This window comes from Lissotriton helveticus, chromosome 1_1, assembly GCF_964261635.1.
Source record: "Lissotriton helveticus chromosome 1_1, aLisHel1.1, whole genome shotgun sequence".
In the NCBI taxonomy this organism is placed as follows: Eukaryota; Metazoa; Chordata; class Amphibia; order Caudata; family Salamandridae; genus Lissotriton; species Lissotriton helveticus.
The window spans coordinates 1663581367-1663609097 of NC_136057.1; the positions used below are offsets into that span (position 1 = coordinate 1663581367).

Below are 27731 nucleotides of genomic sequence, written 5' to 3' on the forward strand. Positions count from 1 at the left end.
CAAAAAAACATACCTTGTACATGCAATTATTCAAAAAAAGAGAACAAACTTCAAATGACTGTACGTAATCACAATAACATTTACATAAAACATAGATCCACAACTATGTACATTTGCACAATTATTTGTGTACCAACACAAATACTCATTAACAGTTGATTTCTAATCCAAAGAATTAAGGAAAATCAAGAAAAAATCAGATGGAGAAAAGATAAATCAATATCATGCACAGTATAAACAAGGCTGAAATGCTTAATCAAACTTTCAGTCATTAAGAAAGACCTCATCAATAGGTAGGGGTGCACATTAGGTTGGCATCAGACAACCCGCTCTCTTTTGGAACACTGTATTGATGAGGTCTTTCCTCTTCTAGACACCACGGCGAGAACGTCACAAAATAATTGAACCCCAGCCAATTGCGACTACCCCAGTAAGGTAATCCCCTTGCTCTCACTGTATATATTGGAGCGATAAAATGAGGCTATTCACTATTTGAGAGGAAGTGACACAAAAATTTTTTTGTTTTTCATTTATTTTTTGCACAAAACTATGCAGGAAAATTCAATATGCCCTGATGAGAACACGCAAATTACCTTAGCGAGTTCGAAACGCGTAGGCCAAATGGAGACAAGCACCGTTTAAAGATCTGGGATTAAATTGCTCCCTTAATGACTGAAAGTTTGATTAAGCATTTCAGCCTTGTTTATACTGTGCATGATATTGATTTATCTTTTCTCCATCTGATTTTTTCTTGATTTTCCTTAATTCTTTGGATTAGAAATAAACTGTTAATGAGTATTTGTGTTGGTACACAAATAATTGTGCAAATGTACATAGTTGTGGATCTATGTTTTATGTAAATGTTATTGTGATTACGTACAGTCATTTGAAGTTTGTTCTCTTTTTTTGAATAATTGCATGTACAAGGTATGTTTTTTTGTCTGAACTATTTTTCTAACTAAAAAACAAATGAATTAAAAGGGTATAAATAAATAATACCAAACAAATCTTTAATTAAGGTGGATTTGTTACTCTAAATACGGAGTTATTATAATTTTTGTATGGTCAGCACTATTTTTCTCTAAGATGTTGCTATTTAGACACGACCTAAACCTAAGATCAATTTCTCACATTGCTATGTTGAGACCTATCCAATATTGGTTAAGGCTCTGGATCAACGAGGATCTAGGACCCTATAGGGATTACATTAGAGTCATATAAGATAATCAACATTTTGGGAAGTTTTCCTGGCTCGTCCATATTAAACACTGACTATTCAAGTTGGGTCTGGAAGGTTTTTTCTGCAGCCTTCTGCATTACCCTTGGGACAAGCTGAAAATGTCCTTTTGGAATTTTGTCCTAGGAACCAAACTTTCTGCTGTATCTCCTGGTACCCTGGTAGATTCCTTCTTGATGTATAAGTGCATACCTTAGTGTGAGCAGTACTTGAATATGGTTACCAACCCTACTGCATGTGCACTTTATATAAAATTTAGATTGGGTATTTTACTGTTGGCCACGTTAGTTTGTTTCTGGATGAAAAAGGGAGGCATATCTATATCTGTGCTTGATGGGTTGTCAAGCACCTTAGAATATTGAACACGTGTTATTTTTTTGCAAGGCCTATGTTAAACAGCGATCACGCTAGATTATTTTTCTTTGTAAACTCCTTAGTTTAAGGAATTGCCACACAGCTCTTAGAGTATGCTAACCAACACCAGAGACTGTGTGGTGTATTCAATCGTGAGATATCTGTCAACAATATGATATACAGGTCGAAGGCTTTGTTAAAACAGTAAGCATATCCCATTCCCTCCATGCCACTGGAGTCAAGCTAGCCTGGCTGTTGAGGGATGATGCCCTGAAACCGGTCCCAGGATGCTCGTTTCTAGTCCAGGGAGGACCTGGCCTGGCAGTTCGGGCTGGACTGTTCCCATGGGGAACAGGGTCAAGACTGATTTGCATATGGCTGGGTCTGAACTGGAATGGCATGGGGAGCACAAAAACGATGGATTTAGGCCCAGATCTCTGAACTGTGGTGAATGTTTGACATTGTGTAGCATTCTGTCCATCAATTGTTCTTTTAGCAAACCTTTTGTGTAATATCCTTTCTCAAATGTATTTATGATAGGCTTTGAGATCCCTTTTTTTGTCTTAGCCAAATTTCTTTGCAGGATTTTACCTGACCTATTTGCAAATCTTTTTAGCTTTGGGGTGCTTCTTTTTAATAACTTTTATACATTTTTAGTCTAAAATTATGGATCTTAAAACATGATGAAACCTTTATTGTTGCACTGTAATTTCTTAAAAGAGTTTGAATTCCTTAGATGTGATTTTTTAACGAATTTGAATGTTTTTATTGCTCCTTTATTTTAAATGTTTTATAATGTACCTTTTATGGTTTTATTGAACCGAAATAAAGGAAATATGATGATGACCATTTTGTGCGGACCACAGAGGGAAGCCAGTGGTCCTTATTTTATTAGAATTGCTGGCCATCGTTGTCCATCAGCCGTTGTTCAAAATGTTTGATTGTAAGTGGCATCTTGGTAATGGTGCCGGATCGCCTCATTTGCTTATTGATCAGTCAAACTCTACATTCATCTCCTGATTGGTTGACCTACCATATTGTGTAAATTGATGCACTTTCTCTCCAGTTTTCATGACTGTCCATATGCCACCAAAAGATCAAGCTAAATGTAGGTATCTTCTGGCATTTCGGATGCATGGTGATGATGGTACCCAGCTAATGATACAACTGGAGGAGAAAGGGTGGCCCTGTGTTTGGAGAGTAGTCATTTGTGATGTCAGCGATCCGGCTTGTGCTGATTAGGTCTTAGAATGTGAAATACTCAAACACCCCCAATACCTCCAGTGCAACTCTGCCCTCCAGTTTTACTAGGTAATCCCACAATCGCTCCTAAAATTCCCATATACAATGTTTGTAAACTTAACCTACCATAGACATATAATGGAGGAAGTTAAGACCACTAACTTTAGAGACAACCTAACTAAAATCATCATGGTTTATCTTTCCAAATACATCATGCTCTCTAGCTTTCAAGCAACAGTCTCTCTGAGCACAGCTACCGGAACTGTGCATCTGTGGAACTTACAGCTAATAAATTCAGAGGGTCAAAACCAGGTGGGTTAAATATCTAGGTGGACAAGAAAACACTTAGTCAAAGTTCAGTGACTCCAGGGTACACTGAGAATGGAGTTCTGTTTTCACTTGTACCAATCATGGCCTGTTGGGAGAAAAGGCTTACTTATCTAGCAAATTCTTTCCAGAGATACGAGGCTAACCCCTCTATTTTTTTCCAGAGTATTATATAGCGCAAACTTGACCCGAAGTGTCAAGTTCGCCCCTGTGATTTGCCCAGAATCACAGGATGTTGAACGTCATTGTCGAGACTCAAACGCGGTTCCCAAGATTTGAGATCGACCGCCCTAGTCCATTAGGCAACATCCTCTCCCCAATGAAATCCTCTCCTCTCTATGGAGATTAACGCACACCCCATGATTTAAGGATAAATGTGGGGTCACACACCAGGTGATACTAAAACCACAGCTTGATACTTTTTGCACCTTAGGAATGTTTAGACCAAATTCTATAGGCATTGCTTTCCAGGCAAGCTTCTGATCCCCTCTACTTACATTGCTTCTTTCTTTGGCGTCTAGCAGCCTTGTCCCTAATAAAAACATTTAGTCCGGTATACATTAGCAACATAACACAATATGGATGGACAACTTTATTGGAAGACTTGTAAATTTACATAGAGAAGGACCAGAAGATTGGTAGACTTTCAGAAAGACAGCTAATAAGACTAGTGAATGAAGTGTTGGATGGATAAACAAACAGGAAAACTAGTAGATGTGTAGAGAGGTGGAGCTGTAGCCATAAAGACAGGAAAACCAAAGAAAGAGGAGACTGATAGGCCAACAGACATAGCTAGATGAAAAGACTGACAGAAAGATAGACTTACGAGCACCCAAACCCTACTTCAGTTCTGGTCTACTCCTGCCATTGGACTGTTACAAGTGTCCGCCTCTCAGCATTGTGCATTGCAGATGTGGATAAGTGTGGGATTTACCCTTTAAATTAGGACCTCTGTCGTAGCTTCTCCATGTTGGGCAGTTGTCTTGCTGTAACGCAAAACCTGAAAATGAAACTGCTGTACAGTGGGAAACGGCGTCTTAACCGGGAAAGAGTCAGACTTAAAAATCACATTGATGATATCATGTGCATTCAAATTGAACCTTTCCCAGTCTAGGACAAAATGATAACAACAGAGGACGTTTTTCAATTCAGATGTATTCATCTCCATACCATCATTGGCGAGAATCGTTAATCCTGGAAAAGAAATAAAAACAAAGTAATTTCTGGGTGACAACTAAAAGCAGATATCCTACAGCGCAATCCTTCTATGCACCACCCGTGAACATATACACAAAACACCTTAAGTGAATATCCATGATATACAAAATGTTCCCAATATACGTTTTACTGTTTACGAACGTGTACTAATTAGGTGTTGATGCTCCGTAAATTTATTCTTGTTTTTGACCAATGAACTGGTATATGATCTAAGCCAGGGTAGAGAAATTCAACATTTTCATTTCAAATATCTCTCCTGTATTTAATATCAATGCTCGGTAGTGCTGAACGGACTTCACCCGGATCCGGTCTCCAGCCCACGCATCCCCCACCGAGGGCCATTTACTTTATATAAAACAAGACTTTAAGTACCACGATCCAATCCTATGCAATGAATCTTACACCCTCCAACACTAGAGCTTTGTAAGTTAGGTGTCTACTTTCTAGATTTGTTGGCACATGTATGGACTTATTCTTAACCTGCATTTCAAGGAGTGGAGGGCTTTGCTTCTTACGAAAGACACATCTAATTCAATTAGCCGAGGAACATCTGGAAACTCGTCACGCTGAGCCCACAGTTTAGAGATGGGCTTCTTTTTGGCAATGTAGAAACTTGGATGAGACGTGTCAGTGTTCCAAACAGCTTCCATTGGACCTTGAACTGTTTTCCTAAGAGAGCAAAAAAGCAGTAGAGTGTTACCAAAATGTCTGTTGAATTACTAGGAGTATTTGAAATAACGTTTCTATTTCATCAGTGCCTGTCTTCTATCCAGCCTTATATATCTTGATGTTTCTAGAACTCTTAATTATAAAATGATTGAGTTCTCTAGAAAAGACACAGTAACCAGTCCTCTACCAAATGTAAACTGAGACAGCCGTTCAATTGATACACAGGAAGAAAGGTTACTCACTTGCAACGTTAGTTCGCCAGCATCATTAGCTTTCATAAAATCACATAATTTGAGTACACTCTGAAATCAAGATGGGACTCATTGGCACATAAATAATAAAACAAATAGTAATACATTTGCCTAGTCCCACCATTTTTGCTGGTTTTAAACATTTTAAATAATAAGACTTTTCACTATATAATAATATTTGTAAAGATCGAAATGTTAGTGGATCATACCGAGATTTAAGCTCATGATCTGCTGGGTTTGTAAGCATGGGTGAACATGGTTGTTTTGAATATCACAAGAAAATATCACCCCAAACTAGCCCATTCACATCTTAGGGGCTCTTCTCACGGTCAGCCAATTAGAGGATGGACCTTCAGCTCCACTTCCGCACTGGGGACGAGGATAAGCCTCCTGCAATCTATGACAGATAATGCTGGAGAATTGTAGTTACAGACAAGTAACATTTTCATCTCCAACCTTTGTTCTTTCATAGATTCACACACTATGCAAAGAATAAAGTAGTGATTGCCTGAGATGGTGAATGATGAAGACTCGAAGAAAGAGCACCTTTAAAATAACTTCCCACACGGTTGTCTATATTAAAACAGCAGTGCTTGTGGAAGGCATGCAGGGTTGTACTGGCTGTCATGACTTCGTGATCCAGATCTCCTGCGGTGGATTATTTGGGTGGAAAGAGACTCCACCGACCATCCTTGTAGTAGAATGAGTTATGATTCATCCGGTAGTGTTCTGCTTCCTCGCTGGAGCAGACTATAATGCAGAAGACAAATCAAATTGCGGTGCAGACAAATTACCCATTGGATGAAGGCCTATATGTCACAAATATCTGTTATGTCTCCTGAACGTTTTTCTGGTAATACAGAAATATAAATCTCTCTCTCTCTGTGTAGGCTTTGTCCACCGGAGTACTACCCGAATGTGGATAAGCGACTGTTAGAGATGCTGTCTCATGTTTCTTAGTACCACTGTTAGTCTGGAGAACATCAAGAAGTATGCCTTGCTCATTGAAGCCTTCATTTCACTAACCCTTGTTCCACGGTGCAAAGTTTGTGCCTTGACACCTTCGGGAACTCCAAATAACTGACCAAAACAGGAGCAAACGTACCCTATTGAAGTTACAACAGCTTTAAAGGTATTAGATGCCAGAAAAAAATATTGCCAATGTATTTAAATGCTCACATCTTCAGCCAATTTCAAATGAAAATGCTCGTTTTGATCAACAGCCAAACCATAAATGCAAAGTTGTAGCTGCAAACAGGAATGAAAATGTGTAGCGGGATTTCTAATGAAAACACCAAGACTGACATAGCCAGTATCTAACAGCGAGATTTTCAGAATTCCACTGAAGCAAAACTGCTCAGAACAGTGAACAAACAGGATTAGTAAGAAAATACCATAATTTAGAGCTATATCTGACTCCTACTACCAACAAAGTCTCGAATCCCTTACCAGCAATCCCCCAGACACTTTCTTGAAAACCCTTTACAGCAACTCAAAAAAATATCTCTAAGGATGCTCCAGAAAACCCCTAAAAGGAACAACATCATGAATTTTTCAATAAAAGGACCCCCAAACACCAGAACATTCATGATGGCAGTTGTTTTCACAGAGTGCTGGGATATATGACTCTACATATAGCAGCTCATAATCTCCAGATCATCCATGTGAACCTATGTCTTCCAATATAGTCCATAGGTGCATATAGCTTGCACGACTCCTTAGGATGATGTCTGAGTTCTATCCCCAATGCACGCAGACCCAGGTCTGCTTGGAGATGCCATCACTTCCAATGGCCTTCGAGTGGCACCACTTAGGGATGCACTGCTAAAGCCTAATCCTGTAGGTTAAAAATGCCATCCTCAATGAAACAAAAGAAGACTGGACCCGGAGAGCAAAGGACCATCAGCAATCCATGTAACAGCAGCATATTTAATTTTTTTGAAAGGTTTATTTAAACTGGAATTGGGGCTAGATGTAGGTAAATAGGATTTACCGATTCTAAAATACCGAATCATACCGATTCAGTATTTTAGAATCGGTAAATGCTATGTAGATAATCATTCGGTAAAAAATACCGAATCGTTAATTACCAATTCGGTAATTGACATTCATTCCTATGGGCCTGGTGGCCCATAGGAATGAATGTCAATTACCGAATCGGTAAATACCGATTCGGTAAAAGGGGGAATACATTGAAGGGTGGCAGGGTGTCACTTTGACACCCTGTTGCACCCCTCAATTGTGTCTGGGTGCACATGTGTATGGGTGCACATGTTGCAGACATACATGCCCTAAGGGCATGTATGTCTGCAACATGGCACTGAAGCAATTTGCATAAAATTGCTTTTTGGGAGGTTTTCTTTATTTACCACCAACTTGTAGTTGGTGGTAAATAACGAATCCCAGAAAGGGGAAAGCACTCATTTGAGTGCTCCCTACATTGCTAATTCGGTAATTTACCGATTCGGTATTTTAAGGAATCGGTAATTTACCAATTTCTTAAAATACCGAATCGGTAAATTACCAAGGGCCAGATGTAGGTAATTCTATTTTAACGACTCATAAATACCGATTTTTACCAATTCGGTATTTATGAATCGGTAAAATAGAAGGTGGGAGATGTAGGTAAAATCGGTATTTGAAATACCGATTCTGTAAAAATCGGTATTTACCGATTCTGTAATTACAGAATCGGTATTTCCCATTGATTCCTATGGGCTTTGAAGCCCATAGGAATCAATGGGAAATACCGATTCTGTAATTACAGAATCAGTAAATACCGAATCCTGCAAGGGTGCAGGGGGTGTCACTTTGACACCCTCTAGCACCCCAAATACAGGCATGTGTGCCATGTGGCACACAGACATGCCCTAAGGGCACGTCTGTCTGTCACATGGCATAGGTGTGCATGCACACATGTGCATGCACACCTGGATTCGGTATTTTACCACCCAATTGGATTGGGTGGTAAAATACCGAATCTGTAAGGCCTTTGGGACTCAGAAGAGTCCCATCTACATCTGGCAGTTACAGAATCGGTAAAAATACCGATTCTGTATTTTACCAATTCGGTAAATTTACCGATTCGGTAAATTTACCGAATCGGTAAAATTGGCCCCCTACATCACAAATAACCATTTACCGGTCGGTAAATGGCCTCCTACATCTGGCCCCAAATTAGCAATTTGGGCACCTACATCTGAGTAGCCTAATTCCGGTCGGTAACGGCCGAAATTCGGTAATTTCGGCCGTTACCGACCGGAATTAGGCTTCCTACATTGGCCCTTTGTCTCAAGTTAGTGTGTGGTAATTTAAAGTTGGATGGTTCACCAGGCCTTTAAATTACTTTGATACTGGAAGAAAAGTAGCTGATGAGGTAAAATTTCCATGTGGTGCAATGCAGTCTTAAGTTCTTGTTCGTTCATGGTCAATAAACTTGGGTATAACCACAATTTGACAGACTGTTGTTGGACTGACGTGTGATGAAGTTCTGTTTATCAGATATGTCTCGGCCAGGCTGATGGCCTCAACATTTTATCACAATTGAACGTTCAGTTACTTGGCATCAGGAAAGGTACAGGAGGAAAGGGAATCATTTATGGATACCTGAATGCCTGGGAATCAGAAATGCTTCCTCTATTAACCAATCTTTGTTTACCAGGTGGCATTGCTCACTGATAATGTTGAACAAACGGTCAATAGCTGTATTGCCCCATAACTGGAAAATATAGTCCCACCCCCACTGGTGATATCATTGAAGGACTCAACTCAATTAATTTGTGGGTTTTTTCCACTTTCGATAGATGTTGAGATACAATCTTAACTTTGCTCTGATGGGCAACTACCAGTCAGAGTCAAGGGTACTTGAGTATTTCGATGTATAGAAAATGTTGGGTGAGATAACCTGCCTGCCATTAGTATCAAGGACCTTTGTAAGCAAGCTTTTGCTTATTTGCTGTTTAATGGCATATCATAGTTACATCCTGAAGATGTGCTTCCTAGTAAGCAAGGTATGTGTTCATGATCACTAAGCATACCATTTTTTTTGTTTAAATATTTTTATTGGTATTTTTTGATTTTATCATAACTGGCATCATAGTTTTATGAAGTACTTTCAATTGCCCACTGCAAAATTATAAAATCCATGTAACGTTCAACAGTACAAGTGTCAACAATAAGAAAAATAAAACGAACACTGTATTCCTGCTGACATTTACATACATTATGTCGGACACATATGGAGAAATCTCAGTGTGCTATTGCTCACAGGTGCTGCTACTTCATTGTCTTTGAATCAGAAACAAGGCCACACACAGCATAATCAGTACATATCTTATCCGGGCCAGTACCATAATATCTGATATACATGCTATCCTAACACATAAAAATAACCTGTCATTCGGACTTGAACAACAATATGAAGGAAATAATATAATTTGGCAATGTGTAGTAGGAAGTCACTCGCGGATACCAATAAGACCTGTTTCTCCAATAAACACATAATCAAAACTAAAACCTACAATACTACCAACTGCCATCTAAACTATGTAAGTCGGGTCGCTGTTACATATCGGAGCGTGATGATTTATTGTCTATACACTATTATCCTATGGTTCGCCTATTCAGGGGCTAACAAAGGCATGTACCTACGTACAACCATAAAGACAAGGGCTAGCACCTCCCCTCCCGAAAGTGTATGGGGTCTCGATAGTTACTAGTGAGGTACCAGGGATCTTATGAGTGCGTGATTGTCTGCATGTCAGGTGGCAACAGCGTCTTGCAGTCATGCCACTGGGTACTATCATGCCTGTTGCAGATCAACCGATTGCGCACCTTCATAATTCACTGCGGCAGTACCTCGAAGGGCAGCTAGTATAGTGTCCCAGCCCTGCGCTATACGGTATTTGCAAAGCCCTGCCGTCTCCTCCCTGTGTAGCGCCGTGCTCTCCGCCTGTGCCCTTGTTACAAGTGAACGTTTCCAGCCAACCACCTCTGGCGGATCTGCCTGTTTCCATCTTCTGGTATTAGTCTTTTTGCCTTGATTAAACCCAGATCCGGGAATCTTGAGGTGATTTTATTGTTTTTTGATCTGGCATAGAGTCCTAAAAGGCAAATCTCCCAAGACAGCGGTAAGGGCGTACCTGTGCATAAGGCTAGTGTTGTAACTACCTCCTGCCAATATTGTTGCAGGGATGTGCAGGCCAAATCCGGGTCTTGTTGGCAGCGCTGGCAATGTGGAAATATCTATTTATCTTATCAGGCGAGAGATACGCCCTCTGGATGATAAACGTCTGTATAAGTTTGAATCTGGAGTTTCTTGGTATGTGTCTGGAACTTGCTAGCACAGCATCCCATTTCTTATCAGTCCATGGCCCCCTCTATCTGTTTCCCAACTAACACGAAGGCACGACATCGGCTTGAGTGTGTGCGTGAGGAGCTCTTCCACTAACCAATGCACCACGTGGGAGCCCGCCCCCATTACATGTATGTATTGAAGCAGCAAATGTGTCGGTGGTTCCACCGTTAAGTCTCCCCAGGCGGCTGATAGTGTTTTCAGAAGGGAGGCGTGCAATAGGAATTGACCTGCCGGCAACTCGGCGTCTTCAGCTAGTGTCGCAAACGGCAGTAGCCCACCGTCTCTGTAAAGATCCCCCAGCGTGGTCAAACCTGCAGCGTGCTAGGTCATCAAAGCTGTTTCTGATGTATCCAACCTGCCTTGTGGCGTACCGAGCAGTGGAAATATAGGGGCATATGGGAGGCTCGCACGGGTAAGATATAAGTTACTCTTATAACATTGTATTGCCAAACCAATATGTAGTTGTTTTGGTCTTGGAAGTTTCGCAACGAGGTGAAACAGATGGCAGACCTGAGAGTGGATCCAGGGCCATGCCACAGTTGCCGTGTCCTCCAGACTCTGACCGGCAAGCCACTTCATCACCCATTGAAGTTGGCAGCCAAGTAATACAGTTCCATATCCAAGCAAGCCACTTCGTCACCCCGATCAATGGGAGTGTACAATTTCCATGGAGCCACTCGCGGCCTCCCGTTATTCCATATGAACTCCCGGAAGAGCTGTTCTAACTCTCGGAATAGCTTGGGTGTAACATAGAGTGGGAGATTTGAAAAATAATACAGCAGCTTAGGCAACACAATCATTTTCAACACCGCGATACGGCTCATAACATTTAGGGGAAGTGTCTTCCAGAAACGCATCTGAGCTCAGAGTGCCGAGACTGCTCTCGTAAAATTGCCATCGAACAGGCCGTCTGGTATCGATATATAAAGATCCCAAGATATCTAAATGTGGTGGGGTACCATGTGAGAGGTGAGCCATTTAGGATCACAGCTTCCTCTGCTATGGCAGCGTTGAAGAGATAAATCCCCGACTTGGTCCAGTTAACCTGGAGTCCAGATATTTCCTCAAAGGTTCTGAGTATATCTGCAATGGACGTCGGGATCGCGGTGACATCCCGAAGATATAATAATAGATCATCCGCGTACAGGGAGATAGCGTGTAGCCCATCCCCTGATGGTATGCCCCATGCCTCCTTGTCTCCCCGGAGCATCATCGCCTGGGGCTCCATTGCTAGAGAGAATAGCAACAGTGACAAGGGGCAACCATGGTGTGTCCCACGTCTCACCCTGATTGGGTCCGAGATCAACCTGCTGGTACGGACTCGAACAGTGGGACGCTGATATAATAGGCAAACCATATTTAAAAAGTGATCTTCCAGTTCAAATCTGCCTAAGACTGCCGCCAGATAAGGCCATTCCAGAGAGTCAAAGGCTTTCTACAGGTCAAGAACCAACTATGTGTTGCATATTACTTTATTCTAAAAAATCTACGAATATTAAGAGAAGTGCACCGGGCTCGAACAAAACCGTTTTTGTCAGGGTGTACCAACGTTTTCACTACGGGAGATGGACGCATTGCCAATAGTGATACAAAAACTTTGTAGTCTGTGTTGAGGAGTGCTAATGAACGATAGGAGCCCAGGAGGTCCGTGTTCTTATCAGGTTTGAGGAGGGAGACCAGGAGGGCCTCGTTTTGTGTATTTGTAAGGTTGAATCATCTAGCGCAGTTTCGTACACTTTCAATAACTGCGGTACCAAAATGAAAGCGTATGCTTTGTAAAACTCAGTAGGGAGACCATCAGGTCCTGGCGATTTCCCATTTGACAATGAAAAAAATGCTATCGCGGAGTTCCTCTGATTGGAGAGGAGCGTTCAGGTCATCGCATTGGGTGCCTGTCGGCTTCAGCAGAACTAGGTCTCCTAGGTGAACTTGTAGTTCTAGGGGGGGCGACCCGTACGCGTGATTTATACAGGTCCTGATAATGCATGATGAATGCATCATGGATGGCATGTTGCGTATCAGCAACTCCCCCGCATACCGTCCTCACCAATACTATCGGCGCAGATGAGTCATTCTGACGAATGAGCCACGTAAGTAGCCTGCCTGCTTTATCACCCAGTTGATGTGTCCGTGCCGAATGAGTAGCATAGTTCAGACATTTTAACCGCTCCAATAAACGCGCGTGCTCCACTCTGTATGCATCTAGCTGCCCTCGAACTCTGTCCACAGCAGCTTGCTCATTAGTGGCCAGGTGCCGCTCTAACGCGGTGAGCTCCTTCTCCTATTGCACGTGCATGCCTGCTTGCGTACCCAAACAGTGCCCCCTGACGACCACCTTAAAGTCATCCCATTCCACCAGCGGCGAAGTGGCCATGCCCGCATTTTCATCAAAGTATTGTGCCACCGTGGTGGCCAGTAAATCACCGAAAGACGCGTCTAAGAGGACATCTGGCTGCAGGCGCCACACAGGGATCGGTAGTGACCCCGCCTCCAATCGTAACTCAATCACATGTGGGTTGTGGTCGTAGTGTGTACGCCCCAGGTATGAGGAGTCAGAAATACAAGGGAGGAAATCATTCGACACCATGAAACGGTCTTAGCGCACATGGAGCTTGTGGGCTCTGGAATAGTAGGAGTAGACCCTGTCCAGCGGATTCGTGAACCGCCACACATCAGTGAAGTGCCATTGATCTGCCCAGCGCGCCAAGGCTTTCTCAGCTGCATGAGTGACTGTGCCGGGCAAGGGAGGGAAGGAGCGATCCAAGGAGACATCCAGTGCACAGTTGTAGTCCCCACCTAGAATCTTGGGTGTGTCATGCCATGCAGATAGCTTTTGTGATATCTGGTCTGGGTAGGCTGCCTGTTCAGTGTTGGGTGCATATAGTGAAGACAATACTACTGGTCTGCCATCCAGCTCACCCCGAACCATAGCATTTTTGCCCTCCCCATCCACTAATGTGTCTCTCACTTGAAATGGAGTACCCGGTCTCACCCATATGAGAGCCGCCCGTGCATAAGCTGAATAGCCAGTCGCATACAAATGCCCTGTCCATCGAGTGACTTCTACTTGGGATAGATGTGTCTCCTGAAGGAGCGCTATCTGTATGCAATGCCGCTTTAAATAGGAGTATATGAGGTAGCGACGCTCCGGACTATGGATCCCCCTCACGTTCCATGTTCCTATCCTGACAGGTGTCATAGTCTGTGTGTGTCAGAGGTACTAGCAGCCCCCTCTAGCTCAAGGACGGGGGAGCCAGTAGTGAATATAAGAAGCCCATGTTGATACACATTATTGTATGAAAATTAACTTTACAGCAATCGTATTCCCGCTCAATAGTGATGGCATAAAAAACATAAAAACAACTTGCAAAAAAGAATAAATGAGAGCAATTCTACATCAGGCAGTTGCCCACACTAACAATACAATAGCACACAACTACCGTCTGGGGAAGGCTATAGCTCACAGCAAAATGGAGGCTTACAGTAACTAATCACCAATGAGTAAAAAGACCGTCCCTAACAGTTAGTCCCAACTCTGGCTGGCCACAGATATAAGCAGGGCAGCTATTTGTTTGATATACATAATATTCCCATGTAAGGGAGGATCCATAAAGGGAGCTCACCGACAGGTCTAGCCTTGCCACATAGCAGCTACATCCCCATGACCTTTCCCTACTAATAATATAACTCATAAGAAGGAAACATAGTCTCATTCTTGCGTGTCCAACCGGGCCTGATATCTAGCAGCCAATGAAGGACTGGAAACACAGGTTTGTAAATGATACATTCCTAAGCAATATCATCAGAAGTCTGTGGAGTAACATGCGGCAGTGCATAGGAATCCTGGGAAACAGGAATATTGTCTGACAGTTCATCCTCACTGGGCGGCCCTTGCATGTCAGAGTCCGAATTGGTGTCTTCAGCCAGTGAGCCACTGATGTTTGCCACAGCTTGCACCGCTTCCAGTTGCCCACTTTGAACCACCTCGGGTGACGGGCCAGTTGCCTGCAAGGACGGTGATTGCGATTTCCGTCCCCGTCATCGACGTCTTCGTAGAGAGGCTTCCGCCATTGTCTCCTCCCCCCAGTTGTGACGAGCCACAAGCGTCCAACCATTCCTCCACACTCTCCGGGGTGGTAAAAAAATGAACTTTTCCATTCACGATGACTCTCAATTTCGCAGGGAATAACAGCGAGGACTTTAGATCATTCTGTCGCAGGCACAATTTCACTGAAAAGTAAGAATGTCGTTGTTTCTGCACTTGGAAGGTGTAGTGCGGAAAGATCATCACTTTGTGGTTATCCACATGCATTACTTGCAATTTCTGGCTTTCCTGGAGGACGGCATCTCTATCCCTGTAATTTATTAATCGAATTAAGAGTGGCCTCGGATTCGAACCCGGGGCCGGGGGGTTGGCAGGCACTCTGTGAGCTCTCTTAACAACGAAATGCGGGGACAGGGCCTCTCCTGGCAACAGCTTCCGGATCCAGTCTTCTGCATAAAGCACCGCGTTCCTCCCCTTCGTTCCCTCCGGAAGACCCACGATGCGTAGATTATTGCGACGGGCTCTGCCTTCCGCATCCTCTGCTCTGTCTTCCAAGCATTCCACTCTGTTGAGTAGATCACAACTATGCAACTCGGCCGTAGACATCCGTGGCGAACCCCCCGCAATGTCTCCTTCTGCTGCTGTAGTGCGGTCAGCAAGCTTTCAGTGATCAGCATGCAGCAGCGTGAGATCTAGCGCCACTTTATCAATTTTACCTTCCAGGGAGGTGCAAATTTGATTCATCGTCTCTCCTAGCTTCTCCACTGCCGCCAATACTGCATGAAGTTTGTGCAACATTGGATTGGTCACCTCAGAGCTCGCCATCTTATCCACCTGTGCTCTTGTCTGCGGGTGAGGGGATGCTGCACCTCCGGTACCAATCTTTGTAAGGCCCCCGCGACATGGGGTAACAAGTGAGAAAGGCTATGCTTGACGTTATACCCTGTTAAAGCTGCTGGAGCGACTGCTGGGATCTGCCTCTGCCACCAGCGCCAATCCAGGCCCGGTACAAACCAGCCCGGGCGGACGTGGCACCAGCCCGGGCGGACGTGGCACACACGCTCTGTTAGCTTCAAATTAACAGTCTTCCAGGTGCAGGGTCAGCCAGTTCCGTCCCGCAAGCTACCAGCACAGCAGCCCAGTCGCAGAGGGGCAGGCGTGGCCTGCGTATACCATACCAGTGTGTGGCTGCCTCGGGCCGTATCTTGCTGGTCAACAGGCACCAGGACAAGTAGCACGGAATGTGGGGGTGTGATCAATTCAGGGCGCACAGGTACGGAATATCGCCAACAGCCTGTTTTATGGGACTACTGGGCAAAGTCATGATGCTCCCCACATTAAGTATGATGCTGCAAACCTCAAAAGGAGGCCCGGACCCCACCGTGCAGCCAGTGCCCGATAGCACATCAACATCTGGGTAGTACAGGCCTCACTGATCACAGCCTGAGGATCAAAAACTTCTGCCACACCGCTTTTGGGACGGGAGGTTGCAGATTGGGCCTTTGTGCACGGGAGGCGGGTTCCGTGCGTCGTTAGTCAGGCCTTATAATGTACATCTCTCCCCTCTAACTGCGGTCTTGTGCCCCTGCCAGATCGGATCCTCGGATTTCAGGGATCCCCAAGCCTCCGCGGAAAACGACAGTCCAATTCCACGCCCAGACTCCCATCCCGACCTGGAGGGCATGGCAGATACCCGATCCTGTCTGCCTCTCCGCGGGCGATGTCACAGCTTCGCAGCTGACCGCTGCACTCCCGACTCAAATTACTCTGCGCCTACAGTAGCGCCCTCTCCCTTCCTCCTCACCTGTCCGGTCAGCTCTAAGTTGGGCTCCCCTCGATGGCCGGCGACACACACAATGGTACAGTTCTCCAGTGTATAATATGGCCCGAGGGGCGGGGCCAATCCCCGGCCTCGCGCTCAGTGGTGTTCCAGCGTCCCGGAGCCTTTGTCAGCCAGTTCACACTCAGCCGCGCCCGCCACCGGTATGCAGGATTTATGGTACTCAGGGGCGGATTGGCAATGCGGGCATTCGGGCATGGGCCGAAGGGCCGGTGTCTCCGTGCCCTCTGTGGGACGTTTTTTTTCTCCCCTTTCCCAGCCGCACAGTGAAGCTGCATTCATTTCTCTGTCTCTGTGCTCTCTGTGGACTAGGTAAGGGGAGGAAAAAAAACGGCCCACAGAGGGCACGGAGACAGAGACAGAGAAATGAATGCAGCTTCACTGTGCAGCCACAGCGATTATCCGCTGTGGCCTCTCCTTCATCCCCTGCCCTGCAAAGCAATCACGCTGCAGGTGGCTGGGGAGGGGGTGATTGTTTGCAAAAATCGGCCTCCCTGGGGGCCAGGTGTTGCTCAGGCCTTTGAGCCATTTTCACCTCGGCCCCCCTGGGGCCCACGCAGCACAAATACAGTGTTAGTTTTAACACCTCGCCCACAGCCCTTCACATTCAGGGCACAGTGGGCGAGGAAGAATGGGTCTCGCTGTGGGGGCCAGTTGATCTTTGCAAGTTGCACCATCTTCACCTCAGCCTCCCCAGGCGTTTTGTGCTCCCCTGCCAGGACATTGCCCTGAGGCCTGGAGGGCTGGGGAGGGCTGATTAATTTACTAATTGCAGGGGCCTTACTGCTATTCATGTGCTCCTGAGCTGAAAGTCTGGGAGGGCTGAGTAGGTTAGTAATAGCAGGGGCTTCACTGCTTATTAGGTGCTCCTTCCCTGGAGGGCTCGAATAATTTTGTGACAGAAAGGGGCCTTGCTGTTTTTTTTGTTGCTCAGCATGTAGGCCATTGTCACCTTGGCCCTATGTCCTGTGCAAGAACACTATCCTCTCACTTTCGTTCCTTGTCTGTGCCAAACATCTTAAGGATTTTGGGGGCCCTGGGCCAAACATATTTTTGGGCCCCTGATCGGAACAGATTTGAATTTATAATCCAATTTCTGCTCTTTGATGCCCTCTTTCAGCTGGTCACTGCACAGAGCACTGCCATACTTGTCCAAATTCTTAATGTATTTACATCTAATATTCAAGGACATTGACTTGTGTTTTCAATACTACAACACAGTAGCAGCTCACTAAAATTACTGAAAATAATCTCAGTGACATCCTCCCATTTCTCATATGTGATGGCCTGTTTGATCTCAAAGACATTTTTTATGGATGTTGCATGAAACATAAACACATTTTTCTGCAAAATCTCTGTGATAGGTTCTTACTCATCGCGCATATTAAAAATACATTTGAAAAAATGGTATTTGAAAACAATCTGTTTAAGGAGTATGCATGGTCATTAGGGCAAGATTCTCTGCAGAACAGAGCTGGCTCTATCAGGGGGCTCCCTGAAAGGCTAGGGCCCTGGGCCAGAGCCCATATTGCCCTTGCCTTAAAACGTCTCTGGTCTGTGCATAGGCATATGTGGCCTGATGCCAGAGTTGCAGAGATCGGGATTCAAGTTTGAGTCCCAGCGTCTGCTCAACAACCTGTGATTCTGGGCAGATCACTTCATCGCCCAGGCCCTTAAATAAAAGATCGGATCATGTGTACTGTAATTGGTACTCATGAATAGATACTGATTTATGTGATGATTAGAGTCTAGGACATAGCTGGTTGGAAAAGAGTATCTAACGGCATTGTGCAGAGCGTTAAGACTGCAAGTAAGTATTTAGTTTTCAGAACTGCAGTGCTCCTAGTCTTTACCAATGTTACTTGCTCTGTAAGCTTTAAAAGGCTTAATTTACTAAATATTTCTCTACAAATTAGACCTCAAAGAGTAACCAAATGGTGTTTCATGAAAGGGCACGCTCCTTGAATTTGGGCCACGCCCCTTAATCGTCATCGCCCGGGCCAAATTATGATACCAATCCGACCCTGATGGTACTCCACCACCTCTCCAGGGTCCCCTCCTGGGCAGTATCAGGAAGCCGCTGCCACTGCAACACAGCTCTGCATGGATATACGCAGCCAGAGATGGAAGCCAAGGACGGTGTTTTACAGCAACACGTCTGGCTCCATTTCTGGCTAAGCCACACCCCCATCACTGAGCATACCATAGAGAAGACTGCTTGAATAAAGTTAATTAAAATGTTGAATCAGTGCAGTTCTCTAGAATATCACGATGCTTCCCACCATTGTTTCTCAAGGCCTTTTTGTATTGGAGGCACTCTCAACCAGCAGATTGAAATCCAGTGTATGTCCCTGACTGTCACACCTGGCCTAGAAATCTGGGGTAGCCTAAGAAGTCTCCTCCATCAAATCATATAAGAAGCATACATCTTATTGCATTTGATGACAGTAAATGTTTTGCGGCTTTAAAAAACTTTTTGCAGCTTTAGATACTTCATCTTGAGGATAGCTGTTGGAGGCCTTGGTTTGGTTGGTCCCATTCTTCCTCCTGCACATTATGGCTTAATAACAGTCTTTATCTAGATACAGATTTTCTTTGTCTATGACCAGCATGAACATCCTCAAAGGTTTAATTGGGTTATCGTCTGGTTGCTAAGCTGGTGTTTAGGTCTGTGATTATGTGAGACAGACTTTGGCAATGCGATGTATAGCTCTGTCACAGATTTCCTAGGGAGAGAGAGCAAAGACTGATATAGGAGATGTGTCTGTTATAGTACAATGATGGATTTAAAGCTGCGCAACAAATGATGGCCAAAGAAACCCCACTTTTCCTCTTCTCCATTGTCTTTCCTTTGTCTTGTGTCCCCTGTCTCACGGAGATCATCAGGGATAGCCACAAGTTCTGTTTTCTCTGACAGCTTTCAGTGCTGTAGATGTTGAGGTCATTGTTGGTATTCTTGCAGGTGATGTTGTTCGTTTAATGTGCTCTTGATGACAAGGCCATTATACTAGACATTGAGGTTACCAAAGTTGATGCCATCATAGAAGCAGAGATCGCATTTAACGAGTAGAAAATGTTATTGAAGGCAAAGGCCTCAGTCCTAAGATCCAGACCCCTATCAGTTTAGGCGTCCGGATTGTGAGCTAGCAAGGAATTAGGTTACCATATTACTATGGCATTCTCTGACTCAGTCCAACATAGTTTTGACTCTTATGTTGTCCAAACACACAGTCTTACTGAGAAAGTATGTACGACATGGCGCCACCAACATTGCAGTTTGGGTACTTATTTAATGCGTCTCCAGAGTAGTTTACTTAAAGCGTACCCAAAGAACCTACTCATCAATTAACCAGAGACGTCCATGGTGTTAGGGAAAAATCCTCAGCTAAATAGGGAACCCCTATTTCTGCCTGTAGGTTGTTCAAGCTTGAACCTTTTCTAAGGATCACCCCATTATAGTTACCTTCTCAGAAATCCATAAATTAAAATGGCTAATGTAACACGTGTGAACATACCAGTAAATTGCATACATGTAGTAACACAAATTCTATAACATGGGCTCGTCTTTATAGGTTGGGAAGTTACCTTCATGGTAGAGGCACTTGAAGTCTACGAAACAGAGGCATTCTATTCATGCATAACATTCCAGTAGTAAATGGCTACCCGTAGGTGTCCCAGCGCTAGCGGAGGTACCAGCCAGATCGCAGCAGCTTAGTAGGTGGAGTTGTGAAAGAACCAAGTTTACAGAAGCTTACGGAAGGACAGGAGGTTGGGTTCTGAACGTAGATGGAGGGGGAGAGCATTCCACAGCTTGGCAGCAGTATAATGGAAGGACCGACTACCACTTCTCACCCTTTTAATTTTAAGGACAGAGGCTAAATAGAGGTTGGTTGATCGGAGGCATCTGTTAGGACGATAGGGGGAGATGATCGAACGGATGATGGAAGGGCCTTTCTTCCAGAAGGACTTATGAGCAATACATAAGGACTTGAATGTTATTCTTTCCATAATCGGGAGCCAGTGCACGGTCTTCAGAGCAGGTCTTGCAGAGTGGCTTTTGGGAATCTTAAGGAGCATATGTCCTGCACAGTTCTGAATACCTTGCAATTTGTTTGTGGTTGCCCCAGGGCTCCTGGATACAGAGCGTTCCCGTAATCGGGGCGGGAGAGGATCAAGGTCTGGACCATGAGTCTCCTTGCTGAAAAGGGGAGGAGCGGGATGACTTTGTGGAGCATTCATAGGATGCCGTAGCAGGAAGCGGCCAGTTCCGTCGCCTGATGATCAAATGTGAGTGAACGATCAACCACATACCCAAACTTTCGATATGGTTTTTGGGCGGGGAGCCGAAACAGCGAGGCCATGCTGATCTAATGTCAAAAATGGGTGAATTACCCAGCAGCATAAGCTCCGTCTTGTCTCCGTTCAGTTTGAGATAGGAGAATTACATCCATTTAGCAACTCCCTCCAAGCAGGGACCTAGCCAGGGTGAGGTGTCTTCTGGGTGATTTAAGGCCACCACTAATTGGTTGTCATCGACGTAGGTGACAATTTCAATCCCGAAAGGGAGGACCATCTGTACCTGGGGGCTCATATAAACATTAAACAGCAACAGGCTCAGAGACGAGCCCTGAGGGACACCACAGCTGAGTGAGATACGTTTTGAAATGTTGTCTACTTCAAAAACCTGGAAGGTCCTATCCTCCAGGAAGGACTGCAGCCAGGTGATAACATCGCCCGATAATCCAACATTCCTCAGCCTGTGGATCAAGATGTCATAGTTGACAGTGTCGAAGGCCCAAAAGAATGATAGCTGTCGATCCGCCTTGGTCGATAATCTTTTTGGACTTCACTACCACTGCCAATAAAGCAGTTTTGGTCCCATGTTGGGGGCGGAATCCAGTTTGCGAGGGGTGCAGTACATTGTGAGATTCGAGGAAGGTAGAAATAACTGAGTTAACATGCTTTTCTAGGATTTTACTGATCCCAGGGAGAAGGGAGATGGGGCGGTAGTTTCCAAGAGTGTCGGGATTAAGGCTGGGTTTCTTCAATAGTGCCTTCACCATGCCGTGTTTCCACAGTGGCGGTACTAGTCCGGTCGAGATAGAGGAATTAATCAACTTTAGTAACACCGGGAAGATTACTTCCTCAGCCTTGCTTAGAAATTGAGGGGATGCCGGGTCATTAGGAGAGCGGATTTTACTGAGACAGAGATGTTTACTAGAGTGTCCATATCCATCAATGGGATTTTCTTTAGGGAGTGCTCACCGGACACGGAGTCCTCCATAAACTGCAGATAATTAGGAGAGGCGGAGGAAGAATCATAGATATCCTGAATTTTATTAGAAAAGAACTCTGCCTGTTTATCGCACCATGCAGGAGACCCCTCGTGGGGGGGCATCCATGACGGGCAGTTTTATGAGATTATTCGCAATCTTGAAGATTTCGCGGGGAGTTTGTGTGGAGGGAGACTATGCATAAGGTGAAAGTGGCTTTACTGTGCTTCCAGGAGCAACATAACCGAGGTCAGCAGTCTAGCTGTGAGCCTACACTATATATTCTCATGCCTGGCATGACGTGCTGCGGACGCGTGTGCCAAAGGCGAGCCTAAGGCAATCCCGTCTGCACCCGGCCGGGGCCAGGGGCAACCCCTCCTGCCCATTTTAACACAAGTCAACACACTTACTCACCATGGCAACTCTGGGAATTGAGGGGCTCTCCTAGTGAGACATGTCTACACTCCATCTGTCCAGCTACGGATGATCCTAGCTGTCCACACTGTTTTTATAAACTACTCCCCAACTCCAAACTCACCCCAGATATAGCAAACCTTACAGCACTAGAGCTACGCACACAGGTATAGTTAGGTTTTACAGATGTTTGACATAATACGTTATCTTAACAATGACAATAAACCCAGCAAGGAATGCTCAAGCTGCACAACCGCCTTTACCAATGCTGGCAACTAATCCAGTGACTATTAATTCAATAATAGGAAAGGTTCTCATCAGACAGGAGGAAATCCCGTTCTGGACTTAAAAAAAAACAAATCAGCTTAAAGCAGTGCTGCCCCATACGAGACCTCAAAATAAACATGGAATTCTCACAATGTACCTACCGTTAGGGATGGTTCCCCAATAGACAACTACGCCAATTGGGGCACAGTATTTGCTGTGGTGTAAGCCAATACACATACTACACCGTCCATTGGTGTTTTGCTAGAGGGGCTAAAACAGAATAGGGCAGCCCCAGCCCTGGACTTGGGGATGAAGATTATTGGCAATTATGCCACGGTCTCCTCAATTATTTTAAGTGACATTAAAGGGGAAGCAGAAGCCTTGGCAGGCAGTAGGCCAGCATTTCACACAAGTTCCACCAAGGGTTGAAGAGTGAGACCTACCAAAAATCATTGCTGACACCTATACGTCTATAGGTCGAGATAATTTGGGAGCCAGACCAAGCAAACTACAACTTAAGGGAAATACTGAAAGGGATAATTCGAAAAATGCACCTGAGTCTTCAAAAAATTGGGGTGTAGGAAAGTGCCCCTTTTTGCATGGTTACCCCTCCACTTTTTTCCTGACACATGATGCACTTGACTTGGTGTGCCCTTGGTCCCTGCCAATCAGGTTCCCACGAAACACAAGGAGATGCTGGACGGAGTGCTGAAACTTTTCACTCACCCCTACTCACAGATCTGGGTGGAATCCATCATCATTCTTTAGCTTACTTCGCCACCCCAGTTCAGACCCAGCCATATGCAAATCAGTCTTGACCCTGTTCCTGATGGGAACAGTCCAGCCCGAACTGCCAAGCCAGGTCTTCCCTCGACAGGAAACATGCCCCCTGGAACCAGTTTCGGGGTAACACCCCTCACCTGCCAGGCTAGCTTGAATCCAGTGGCAAAGTGATCAAGGGACCCATGTCTGGGCATACCCTGCCAACTTAGAGCGAGCACAGCAAACACAAGGAGATGATGGAAGGAGCACTGAACCTTTTCAGACACTCACCGCAGCCACAGATCTGGGTTGAATCCATCATCAATCTTTAGCTCACTTCACCACCCATCAGGTTCCCAGGGCTTGTGTTCTTTTCCAAAGCTGTACTTCTGTATCCTGAATTGGCAAACCTGTTGGCACAGGTAAGCCTCTTGTAAAAGGTACCATGGGTACTAATGGTACTATGCCCAGGGAAGGCCTCGAAAGGCTGCAGCCCCTATTGTGCCACCCTTAGAGGCCATGTACCTTAACACCTACACAATGCCATTGCAGGCTGCATGTTCTGGTGCGGAGAAAAGTGAAGAGTCAACATGGCACACATGTCTGCAACCCACTGCTCGGGCCTAGGTAGGTCACCACTCTAGCAGGGTGCACTGACCCCAAGTGAGGGTACAGTGGCATGAGCCCTGTACCCCTACAGTGTCTAAGTCCATTCTTAGACATTGTAAGTGTTTTAATGCCATAAAGAGAATATGGTCTGGGAGTTGGTCATTATGAACTCCACCACTCCATAATGGCTTTACTAAAGCCTGGGAAGTTTCGTAGCAACCTTCTCAGCACATTAAACCCACACGGATGCCAGTGTGGGATTGAATGTAAAATGCACATAGAGGGCATCTTAGAGATGCCCACTGAAAATCGACCAGCCCTGGTGTAGTCCCTGAATGGCTGGCCACCATTTGACACCACCAGACAGGTTTCTGGACCCCTGGGTAGACAGCCTCTGCACTCTGCACTCTGGGTCCAGAAATAAAGCTGCCTCACCCCCCAGGATCTGTTGGGTCCACAAAAGGGGATGCTTCAAAGGCCTGCCGCCTTTGTACGCTGTCCCTTCCTTTTGCTGCCCCTAGCAACTGGCTCCCACCGGTTTGGCAGGAAAACCGAACTAGGAGGAGAGGTGTGCCTACCTTTGCCAACCCCACCCCTCAGGTGGGGGAGGCGGGATGAAGCACACAACTCAGTCCCCTCCATTTTGGAGATGAGTGGACCCAACCAATTAGGAAGAGGGTCATGCCCTCCTCCCACTTGAGGGTGGCATAATAGGGGTGGTACTCACGCCAAGGAAGGGACCCATTTGTCCTGACCTGCACACTCCCAGAAATGCCCCATAATTTAGTATAGTAGGAAGAAAGAAGAAGGACCGAACACCTGTACTGACCGAGGAAGAAGACGACAGCTACTGCTTTGGCCCCAGCCCTACCAGCCTGTCCCGACTCCGACCTGCCTACAGCAAAGAAACCGGCATGTCCAGCAGCCCCCAGAGCCCGGAGGACCTGCCCTGCACTCAACTCCAGTGAGCACCAGATTTGCTCAACAAAGACTCCAAGACCAGAACCCGGACCCAGGCATCTCCATGGTCCTGCACCACTCAGCACCCAACACCCACGGCCCGAGTTCGAGTGGTCCAACACCACAAGGTCCTGACCTGGAATCTTGTGTTTATCGACCTCCCTCAAGCTTCAAGACGATGCCTGCAGCCTCGACCTGAAGGGTCCCCGCGACCTCGACCGGAGCTGGTAAAAAGACCCGACGCCAAAAGACCCCCTTCACCGAGCGCCCCATGGCCTTGGATGGCCCAACCGATGGTGTCCAGGCATCCCCCAAGAACCCAACTTACCTCTCGAGCTGGTGGTCGCCTTCAGGAAGTCTCCCTGCCTGAGCCTGTAGCCTCTTTGCCGAACCAGAGGTCTCCATTGGAATCCACAGGGTCCCCGACGTCTTCTTGGCACACTGCACCCAGCCGCCCCTGTGCCACTGGTGGTGCAGCTCCTGTGCTAATTGTTGGATCCTGCAGGGCTGACCTTAACCCCAGAAGCTTTGCCCCCACACCCGAGAGGCCTGCTCGTAAGCAGTCCCTGACCGAAGGCCCCCTTAGCCCTATTAGCTAACATTGGACCCCTGCACTCCACACCCCACCACCCCAGTGCCGCTGGTGGTGCAATTTGAGTGCCTATCTAGACTTTGGGGAACCTTGGTATTAACCCTCAAACTCCCACTTGTAAGCCCTTTACTTACCTGAGAAAACGGTAACACTTTTGCCCCATAGGAACCAATGTTGTGATGTTTTGTTCCTGAAAATTGTCTGTGTTGAGCTGGACTTTGTATGAAGAAAAAGTAACTAAACTGCAAACCAAAAAAAGTCTTACTTACCTTTTATTGTGAGATTCCCGGTGTGGTATCTAGGCATACCACCCAGAGTAGTTGATTTAATCCAAAAGTAATCTTAAAGTATTCCAAAAGAAATTACTGTGTAATTTAAACTGTTTTGAAAGCCAATACAAACATGTAACAATTGAAAATTCAGCCACAACTGCACTTCCTTGTAAAGTCTTGCATTTGAGACTATATTTTACTTACCTGTGCCAAGTCCTGCATGGTTTATTTATTTATTTATTTATGGCTCTTATAAAGCGCGCAGCTACCTCCGTCGGAGGTGTCCCGGCGCTAAAAGACTGTCCACAGAGATAAGGAGAGATCAAGATGAGGAGAATAGCCAAGTTTTCAGGCGGTTACGAAATTGTGCTTCAGATGAGGCAAATCTAAGGTCCAGGGGGAGGCCGTTCCAGTGTTTCGCAGCAAGGACAGCAAAAGCTCTGCCGCCCATTCGAGCGCGGCGGAAGCGTGGCACCACCAGAAGGCGTAGGCTGTTGGATCGTAAATCTCTCACAGAATGAGATAATGTAAGTCTCTTTCTCAGGTAATCTGGGCCGGTACCGTTGAGAGCCCGGAAAACAAGAGTAAGTATCTTAAACTTAATCCGAGAGGCTATGGGAAGCCAATGGAGCTTTTTGCGAAACACAGAAATCGAATGTCGAAAAGGGATGTTGCCAATCAGTCTAGCTGCCGCATTTTGCACTGCTTGAAGGCGTTCAATTAGGTACAGAGGGGCCCCCGCATACAGACTGTTGGCGTAGTCCAAATGGGACGTAATTAACGCCTGAGTGACTGTTCTACGCGCATCCATTGGCAAGAATGGAAAACATTTTTTCATCATTTTTATCTTACCAAAGCAGGCAGCCGTGACTTTATTAATTTGCGGGCCGCAGGAGAGCGTGTCGTCAAACTGGAATCCCAAGTTACGGGCAGTGTGCACCGGAATAGGAGGAGGGTTAAGAACCGAAGGCCACCACAGAGAGGGGGGAATAGTCATTTTTTGATTAAAAAACAAAACCTCCGTCTTATCCGCATTCAGACGGAGGTGGTTCGTGGCCATCCAAGAACAGATTTCTCCCAAACAATGGCGGAAACTGGAGAGGCTGGAGTCAGAGTGATCTCTAAAAGAGAATATCAGCTGAGTATCATCAGCATATGAGATCACTCTGACTCCACATGCCTCTACAACTCTGGCCAGCGGGGCTAGGTAGACATTAAAAAACAGGGGACTCAATGCTGAGCCCTGAGGAACTCCACATGTAAGTGGTTTGGGCCCAGATTTAAAAGGTCTAAGAAAAACCCTCTGAGATCGGCCCTGGAGAAAAGAGGTGATCCAGGATAGTGCAGCACCACCCAGTCCAATCTGCTCCAATCGGGCTAGAAGTATTTGATGAGACACCGTATCGAAAGCGGCGGACAGGTCGAGGAGGACCAGCATGGCCTCCTCGCCCTTGTCCACACACTCTCGAACAGTCTCAGAAACCTCCAGTAATGCAGTTTCCGTGCTAAAGCCAGCACGGAAACCGGACTGGGAGTCATGGAGCAGAGAATTAGTTTGAATATATTCTGCCAGTTGAAGTTGGACGGCCTTCTCCAAAACCTTCGCTGGTTTAGGGAGGAGGGAGATAGGCCGATAGTTACAGGATTGAGTAGGATCAGCATCAGATTTCTTTAAGATAGGCACAAGCAAGGCTTCTTTCCAAGCCGAGGGGAATTGGCCTAGCTGTAAGGAGGCATTCCAAAGGGAAGTCAGTGGCTTTAATAGTAGGGTGGCTAGGTCAGTCATGATCTTAGGGGGAACCGGGTCCAAGGGGGAGCCGGATTTACATTGTAAGATGAGTTTTAGAGCAAGATCAGAGGAGAGATCCTCGAATGCCAATAGAGTAGGGGCGGTGTCAAGTTTAATTGATGTATGACGATGAGGGTACTCAGACGCCATCACAGGGCGAAAGGAAGAAGATATCTTCTCAATTTTGTCCTCGAAGAAATCAGATAGTCCATCACAGAGGGACTGGCTGGCTACATTGTTAGGGGTAGTTGCGG

The 27731-nt window shown here is 45.7% G+C and overlaps 1 protein-coding gene across 1 annotated transcript in view; it reads right to left on the reverse strand.

Annotated features, from left to right (window-relative positions):
* Positions 1-3788: 3788 nt before the first annotated feature.
* The window catches only part of FAM186A (family with sequence similarity 186 member A), a 90527-nt gene continuing 66584 nt past the window's right edge, over positions 3789-27731 (reverse strand). The window contains exons 4-5 of the mRNA XM_078650304.1: positions 4859-5047; positions 3789-4354 (exon numbers count right to left, since the gene is read on the reverse strand). Of these exons, the coding sequence (XP_078506430.1) occupies positions 4333-4354; positions 4859-5047 (211 nt within the window). The 3' untranslated portion in view covers positions 3789-4332. The remainder of the gene's footprint in view (positions 4355-4858; positions 5048-27731) is intronic.